The sequence below is a fragment of the Ischnura elegans genome, chromosome 5, assembly GCF_921293095.1.
Source record: "Ischnura elegans chromosome 5, ioIscEleg1.1, whole genome shotgun sequence".
NCBI classification, from domain to species: domain Eukaryota; kingdom Metazoa; phylum Arthropoda; class Insecta; order Odonata; family Coenagrionidae; genus Ischnura; species Ischnura elegans.
The window spans coordinates 137,088,532-137,097,659 of record NC_060250.1 but is presented as its reverse complement, the minus strand read 5'-3'; the positions used below and the strand labels follow the sequence as shown (position 1 = coordinate 137,097,659).

Sequence of the window (9,128 nt, the reverse complement as noted above, 5' to 3'; positions counted from 1 at the left end):
GGGCCCTCCCAAACGCTCGTCTCTATCGTGAAGCTTATATGAAGGGTGTAATAACAAAAGGCTCGTATTACTTTAACCGAAGCATTCATTGCAATTATAAAATTCTAAGTTTGCATTAGTATGTATGTTATTATATACGTTTCCATCATTGTTATTTTTTCATTTTCTGAAGTTCATTTGTTGTTTGTTGCGTTCATGTTTTAATTTTTTAGTGTTTTGCTTTGAATTGGCGACTTGGTTACAGAGAGAAAAAAAAGGGATTGCTGTGAAAGAAATTAGGATTCAAGCACTTCATTTTGCTGGTTTGGTTCTTGCGTAGCTGCAACACGCTTTATATTTTTGTTTGGAAGATAACCTTTACAGTTTGAATTTTATATAACATCTATGATGCACTATCGAAAGGCGCCAAGGGGACCACGGAGTAACGACCCATCCGACGGACGGTGTGCTGCACTTGGGGTGAACTCCTCAAAGCAATCAACCACTGGGATCGAGCAGTCTCTGAAACAGTGCTGCCACCACTAGGATTTGAACCGCCAGGGTCAGATACAAACACACTAGCCACCACACCGAAAAAATCGTCACAAATTGTTGTAGCAGTCGCTAAATGTAAAATTAAACATTTCTGGCAACTTCATCTCACTCGCTGAATCCTTAAACCCGGGTATCATTTCAATTATTAAAATGTTTATCCGTCGCAACATTTAGGGTCCTTTGTGTATCGTGATTTGGATTAATGTTACTTCCACAACATGCGTCATAGCTGACAGAAAAAACATTTACACAAAACGTTACTTAGCATTTTATAATGTGAGGCACTCACTTGTATTTAAACATGACTGGAACAGCATCTGAGCTTGGGTCACAGGGATTGGCTGGTCTGCTAGAGGATCTTGTTCCAGGACTTCTGCAAAGAAATAATTGTTATTAGTAACGAAAGTGGAGGAGAGAAATGATTCATTTGGCTCGATCAAATATTAGGATAGGTACACTCCGAAAAGCCGACGGCATTTGGTGAATTGATTGTAGCGATGAATAGAATCAGATACTAACCTCTACCATATTCACTTCGATTGCATTACCTATTCGAAAGATTCAGGTTTGCAACTGCGCAATTAAATAGGAATAATTTCAATGTATGTTATTTTAATAAATATTTTGACTTCACATAAGCCTTCCATCGAGGCTTTAAAACAAGAGTTTGTCCTAAAAGGGAGTACGTATATTATTTATTATTTTTACTGCAAAGTTAGCATTTGATTCGTCCTAAGCTCTACTTTCATGCGATTATCACGATATGACTTATGCACGCCAACATTCATCGGCTCAAAGAGTCATACGGTGACGAGCCAAAGCTTTATTTTTATCATGATTCTTACGGTACGGGAATTTAATATTTGTTTACAGTCAAAACGACAAGTTCGTTCCAATTGCATTGATCAACATGCTTAACCAAGGTAGGAATGGTATTCGGAGCTGGCGACCGACATCTAAAGCCATTTTCGCCTTGTGTCACACAATACGGGTTGCTGACCGGACATTAGACAGCTACTGGATCTGGGTACTGGCATGACAGTAGCTCGACGCCGTTCACACAGGTGCGAGCTGCTGGCGTGAAAGTAGACAGTTACTGCACGTCGTTTCAGTGACGTTTCAAACCCAGTTCATTGCGAATGTGTTCAAGCGAGGCTTTACGCTAATCTCTATCCTTATCATTAGGATTCAAGCTATTCCATATGTTGGTTTGGTCCTTGCATAACTCCACAAACTTTATATTTCAAATAGTAGCCCGTCTGTCCTCCATTTTTCGTTTTCAAACACTACTTGAAACCAGAGGTGCAGCCGGGAATGCTGGGAGCTGGGCACACCCAGCTGGAGCTGGGGGGGGGGGGGGGGTTTAGGTGCAACTAATACCGGGGTGTGTGGGGGTATGGAATACCAACCAGGATAAGCGGTAGGTGCGAAATTAATAAATTGCGGAATTTTGAGATAAATTGCTCAAAATAGTGAGTTTTACGCTTTTACGCTCTATGAGGGATATTTTATTAATCCTTACACTATTTTATTAGTAATATCAATCCAATTAAGTGAAATGGATTAAACTTACGGTAAACACCGTATAACCCCCAACACACCCCTCGCTGCACCACTGCTTGAAACTATGAAACACAAATAATGCACCCGACGTGGTCCCAGACTTACGAGCTATTGTCATTTCGCAATACCGTGCAGGCTGACGTCCGAGTCACATTGGAGTTGCTGCTTGTGGCAAAATATGGGGGAAGGTGAGAGGCGAGTTAATACAAAACTTTCTGTAGAAACTCGGTTGTGAGTTACTGATTGACTCGCACATAACGTATGATGCGGTCACACTGTAGGAGTAGCCGCGCTGCCGTAACTGACCAGGCCAGCTCGGATACTAGCTCGCACTGTGTAAACCAGGCCTCAGGGAAGGGTGGGGAAAATCCTGGCGTTGATATTGGTCTGTTTTTATCAAAAGGCACTTTAGGGGACCACGGCTTAACGGCCCATGTGACGGACTGAGTGCTGTACTTGAAGAGCCCTCCAAAGAGAACTTAAGTTAGGGGCGGGCATTCTCAGGAAAATCTCCACCGCCGTGGAACCAAACCCTAGGACCAAACGACTTAAAGCACCAGAGTGAACACAATTTAATCAGTAATTTACTCAATTAAAAAATTGTGGCACTTTAATGCTTTCTGTATACGCATTTATTTTGCCCAAGGTAATCATTAGATATTGTCCTTCTGCAAAAAAAGATTGAATTCTCTCATAGCTTGACAATTGTGTAATCTCCTCAGTCAAAATTGTCTCATTGCATTACTTGATAAATTATTTAATTTAATGGCAGTCGAATTTAGCTTCTATTTTGATTTTTAGTTGTCTTCCAGAGACTGAATTCTAGTAATAAGGCCGCATAGAGTACTTAAACATTTGTCGAGGAGAGCGGTGTCCCTGGTGGGTAGCTGCATTTCAAAATGGGAAGTTTATTTAGTAAGTACAGCGTAATATCGGTGTAGGGGTCCTTTTCTGGGCTAAAATATTTCCTTCCTCGAAAACAGTTGCTTGGACTTAAAAACTGAGTTAATTTCGTTGTTTGAGAACCCAAATTTTAGATTTACCCATAGAAATTAATTTTTGTCCGTAGATTTTAGAAATTTAAATAATTGCACTTGGTGTCCTATATGGACCTCAAAATTCTGAACAGTAGACCTGATTTTACTTTTGGTATAGTAGGGAGAACATTCTCAAATCACATTTTCAGGGGTTTAAAAGTAGAGCCCGAGAAAAAATTAAGAGTAAGCCACATCCAAGGACCGTATCTTCCAAACATTTAAGAATATAAATATTTAATAACAATATTGGCATTGTCAATGCATGAGCAGAAAAGCCAGTGAAATTCTGTAATACGGCTTGCGCTTTCAATGAATGTAATTTGGAATTGGATTGCACATACTTCTTATCCTTTGTGCGAGGTGCAACTTTCTTTCAAAGAACCAATCGGTGGACGCCGTGAAATCTGGGATCGGATGATTGGCCGCCCAGTTGCCGCACGTGAACTGATAGAAGTCCTCGCAGGGGTCTGCATCCAAGTCCAGGGACTTCATGAGATTGGCCGCTGAAAAACAAATGAAGATGAATAAGAAACAGTCAAGTTTAAAAATGAATCAATTCCACAGAAATACTGCGAATTTAATAAAAATATAATTTATTTCTTTGCGTTCAAATATGACGGAAAATGTGAAAATGAATATTGACGCGTATTTTACAGTATCATTTAACCCTTTCACTCCCAAGCGGCCGATATATCGGCCGCGGCCTTCCTACCCAATACGCCCAAGCGGCCGATTAATCGGCCGCTTCCTTAGAGCAATATTTCACATAAACTATGATGTGTTATTATTTAATTTATTTTTATAATGAATGTATACATATTTTGCTATCCTTAGGTATTTTTTATATAATTTAATTTATACTTTTGATATTTTAATGGACGCTCTTTCTTTAACTCTTTGTAAAATCTGACTCACTTTATCGAAATTCTTATGCCACTTTATAACTCAGCGAAATTAGAAAATTTGTACGTCATTGTTGCTAAATATCATTTATAAGTTATATTGAGGATAAATTTTAATAAATATTTAATTGAAATGTTCTTTTTCTGTAATTTTTTATGTAAACTGACAGCTTATTGAACTCCTTTTTTTCCTCTCGTAAATTGCCGCCACGGCTGAATAATGACCTTATGATGTTCTCAACAAGCTTAGGCACGCTTTTACGAGTGATTTATTGTTATTCACTTCACTACATCACGTTCGTCTTTATTCGTGTAATACACTGGTGCGTATGACTCCGTTCTTTCCACGACGTAACATTTTATCTAACCTCTAATCTCCCGCCCGCTGCAATTATATTTCGACGTCTCCTTATTACAATCAAATCCTTTTTCGGTATCGACATACATTTCAAAGGAATCGTCTTATCTGACTTACATTATTACATTTTATTCACAAGGAAACAATACTTCTTGTTTACAGGAAGAGCACACTAAGGGTAAGATTATCGTGCGTGGCGCGCGAATAAAATGTTTTCAGCGAACCTCAGCAAGTGGCCGATAACGTCGCCGAATAGTTGCCGTGAAAGTGATGGCTTCACAGTTTTTTATCCTAATCTTCCTTATCTACATAAGTGATTCATTGTGTCACTGATTTGCTGACACCTACTTTGTGGGCAACTTCTGAGAATGCGTCATCAGTTACAAATGTAATGGTTTGCATGCGGGGTCCCGACGGCTTAGTTTGCGTCAACTCGCGCGTATCAGAGGTCGGATACTTTTCTTCGCGTCGTGTTTTCTGTGCATTGAGTCACTTGAATTTGCGATAAGTTCATCATTGCAGCGAAATCTGCGTATAAAAGTCTTGTGCCTTTTTTTTGTGGTGTGAGTGATATTTTTCAAAATAAAAATCACCAATAATGGCTGGACCATCACGCGTAACGGACAAGGATATTTTGGAAATTTTAGACAGTTCATCCAATCAAAGTGAATCAGACTACAACGAAAGTGACAGTGAGTCGGGGAACAATAGTGATGGAGATCAGCATTCGTTTCAGTCTTCGGGTGAGCTGGACACTGACGAAGACAGTGACAACGGAGAATGGAGGGAAGTACAAGCTAATGAAGAACAAATGCCCACTAAGTTCAAGTTCCAAGAAGTAAGTGGACCCAAGAAAGCCCCACCACCTAACTCGCCACCAATTCTTTATTTTAGACTTTTTTTTACGGACCTTCTTTTGAACCTCTTCGTCACTGAAACAAATAGATATGCAAAACAAAACATTACCTCTCATTCAGGAAGATCATCACCACCACTGAAGTGGGAAACAGTTACAATTGCGGAAATGAAAGGATTCCTAGCCTGTATTTTGAACATGGGAATTATACGGAAGCCCACCATAGCTTCATATTGGTCGACTTTGCCTTCTCAGAGTACCCCTTGGTTCAGAAAAATGTTTCCGCGGAATCGCTTCCAGCAAATTTTGCGATTCTTTCATTTGATTGACCCTAAAAAATGTACGGCCCGTAACGATCCCAGATATGACCCTTGCATCAGGTATCAACCCCTTGTTGACCATGCAAATAATGTATTTAGATACCATTATACCCCTCACGAAACTCTGAGTGTAGATGAAAGTCTGGTGGGGACAAAAAACCGTACAAGTTTGTTGCAGTACCTGCCAAATAAGCACCATCACCGCTGGGGAATCAAATTTTGGATGCTGTGTGATGCTGTATCAAACTATTGCTTAGGTTTCTTTACCTACAAAGGTAGATCAAATGATGAAGAAAGGATGGAGGTGAAGGAACATGGCCTGGGATATACAGTGGTACTGAAACTCCTTCAGATGAACAATTATTTATACAAAGGCTACCATGTTTTTGTGGACAATTTTTTTATGTCAGTTCCCTTAGTGAACAAACTTTACCAAATGGGCACATATATTACAGGAACTGTTAGAAAAAACCGAAAATTCCTGCCCGAGTTTTTCCAAAAGAAGTTCACCGTTGGGGAAAAAATGTTTTGCCGTTCCGGCTGTATTCTAGCCAGTGCATTTAGGGAAAAAAATCTCAAAAAGGACCTGTGATCCTTCTTTCAAGTAAGGCGACTGCAAGGAATAGTGAAGTGACAAAATTGAGACAAGGCCGCGAGAAAATAACTGTGAAACCGGAAGTAATTTTGGAATATAACAAGTACATGGGAGGTGTAGACTCTTCAGACATGATGCTCTATGTATATTTAGATGAAAGGAAAACATTAAAATATTGGAAGAAAGTAGCGTTCAACATTATTGGTAGGATGGTTTTGAATAGCTACATAATATATAAGGAAAATTTCAAAGAACCTGGAAAGCCTCTGACAAGACTTATGTACACAGTTAGTATAATTGAAAACTTAGGAGCTGAGTGGTTGAATTTCAGGGAAGAGTGCGAAGTGAGGGGCCGTATTTCACCGGGAATAAGGAAACTGGGTGGGAGAAAAGAATACAGATGCTGTGTCTGCAGCACAAAGGAACAAAGAAGAAGATCCAGAACAGTGTGCGTCAGATGCAACAGGGGTTTGCATGGGGAGTGTTTGCATAAGCATAAGTGCTAAAAGAGTGATTGTGAACAAAAGGCAAAATTTATTCCTACGTGATATTTTAAACGTGAAACTAATCAAAAGTGTACCTATGTACTTATTCCATTAACAACTTGAACAAATAATGAAAAATCCTCCGTGAAATAATTTTCATCATAATTTGTTTGCCCTCGTTTTTATAGAAATAACATTGCATATGTTAGTCATTCATTTGTTTAAATAAATTCAATGTTAACATTTAAACAATTCCTTTAGCTTTAATTTAAAATAGCAATAATTTGTATTATTTAAGGCCTAGATATATAAATATATACATATTTCATTGTTTTTTACAGAAGACTGGCTTAGGCACTGCTCAAAAGTGATTGTGACAGATTTAAACAATTAAATTTTTATGACAACAATTTTTTTGTTTATGCTTAAAAAATTAGATAGATCTATCAAAAACTAAATTTTTAATGTAACTCAATTTTCAATAATAGCAAAATGAAAAAAATACTATGAATCAATAAGCCATAAAGTTAAGTTTTTCGTAAAAACATTTTAAAGTATTAATTTTATAAATTTATTGTTGCAAAACTAAAATTTATACATAATGATAATTAACATTTTTGAAAACGTCATTTATTTTTACATATGGGTGATTTTTTCCATGTCTATAAAACCTAAAATAAATCCATGAGAATTTTTAAGAAAAGTACTAATAATTTCATAAAAAAACCCTTGGGAATTTTGGGTATGCACATTGAAAAATGCTTGGGTGTGAAAGGGTTAAAAATATTATCTGAATTTAATCCCTTTCATTCAAACATGTGTTATAGCCAGTTCACCCTTTATCTCACCTGTTTCAACACATTGGTTTGAGGTGCAGACTTGTGGCTCCAGGACTGTATCACTCATTTTGTTGGCTGCGAGCAGAGGTGATGCAAAAAAAATTATTTATTCAGCTAGCTTGAACATACAATATACTAAAAAGTAGAGTGAAAACTAAGAAAGAAGGGAGAAAGAGTAGTACTTTAAAAACCACAAGGAGAAGATGGGACAATTTGGTTGGCCACATTATGACACATGATGGCCTGATGAAAACAATCGTTCAAGGACAGTGAAAAAGGGCAAAGAACGGCCCCGAATGGGTTACGCAGGACAGCTTATGATGGATGTAAAAGAGAAGAAATATGTCACTATGAAAAGGCTAGAGGACATGAGAGAGGAATGAAGAGCTGCATCAAACCAATCTGAGGATTGTTGACTAATGATGTTGACTTAAATGTAATTAAGGCCAATTAGCAAATTTTTAAAGCAACTGCAAACATCAAATATTCTTTTGGCCAATATCAAAAGCTCTGGGTTAGAGAGCAATGGAAATTCAAATTATCGTACATGAATAAGTAATTTTAAAAAAACTTCGTCTCACCAAGGTGAAATAAATATGAAACTCACTATTTGCTCACATTTCATGCGTTTAAATTATTCTACATGCTACTCAAGTAATTTGACCCTTGAGGAGTGAGTTCGCGAGAAAAATAAAACATCGCACTGTTACAGAAGGATTTTTGAGTGAGAATGAAGCAGAAATTATTTTAATGCTACTCACAGTTATAGGAAAGAATTCCCACAGCAATACCAGTGCAGCAGCTAATATAGCCAATAATATAATCACGGCAACCAAGCGTCTCTGCAAATTGGACTTGTGACTTGGAGTGGTGGCTCTTTTTAAACTGAAAAGGGACATTGAAAAAAATATATTACGACATTGAGGAATGAGTGGAAACTAGATTGTCATTCTTAACGTTTACTAACCGTTAAGCCTCGTTTCAGATTGGTCAACACTCAGACCGAAACGAAAATGAGTTGATTTGGCATGTTGCGTTTACCAACGTGAATTTAAAAGATCGATATTCATCTACCGATTCTTCCCTAATTCCCATCTGTCTATAATTCGCTAGGCAGGAATGCATCTTGTCATCAATTGAGCTAGCTTCTGAATATGGGGTTAGAGATGAAAGCATCAGTTTCATCATCAAATGGAGGCACTGTCGATGGCAAATTGAAACCGATATGTTTAGAAACATAGAATGAATTGAAGAAAAATGGAACAACGACAGAAGTTATTTGCCATCGTTATGGAATTTACTTGATGATCTTAATATCTAAATAGAAGACTCATTCAGGAGACCCAATTCGTGGGAAATTATAAATCAATAGAAATGTATGTAAATTTTGTTAGTTGCGGAATAAACAATGTGGCCTTCGTGAAAGAAAGTGTTCATCAGATGACAAAGAAGATTCACAATGCGCAACTGACATCTGACTCGTGGGCTGGATGAGCTCAAGGTGTTAGCCACCCATCGCCGGAGCGGCCCAAGCTAATCGAAAGTAAGCTTGACGGATGTAATAGGGTGGTTTCCTATTATTTTTTTATTGCCTGAATCGAAAGTTAATTACTCCTGGAGTACGTATTTCACGCTCTTA

At 37.9% G+C, this 9,128-nt stretch overlaps 1 protein-coding gene across 1 annotated transcript; it reads right to left on the bottom strand.

The window, feature by feature from the left end:
• Window positions 1-477: 477 nt before the first annotated feature.
• LOC124159794 (neprilysin-11-like) lies at window positions 478-8,272 on the bottom strand. The gene is made up of 5 exons (XM_046535712.1): window positions 8,251-8,272; window positions 7,499-7,564; window positions 3,476-3,637; window positions 824-907; window positions 478-521 (listed from the first exon to the last, which is right to left on the bottom strand). Exons 2-5 carry the CDS (start codon window positions 7,554-7,556, stop codon window positions 478-480), a joined length of 348 nt encoding a protein of 115 aa, XP_046391668.1. The 5' UTR covers window positions 7,557-7,564; window positions 8,251-8,272.
• Between the last annotated feature and the right edge of the window lie 856 nt (window positions 8,273-9,128).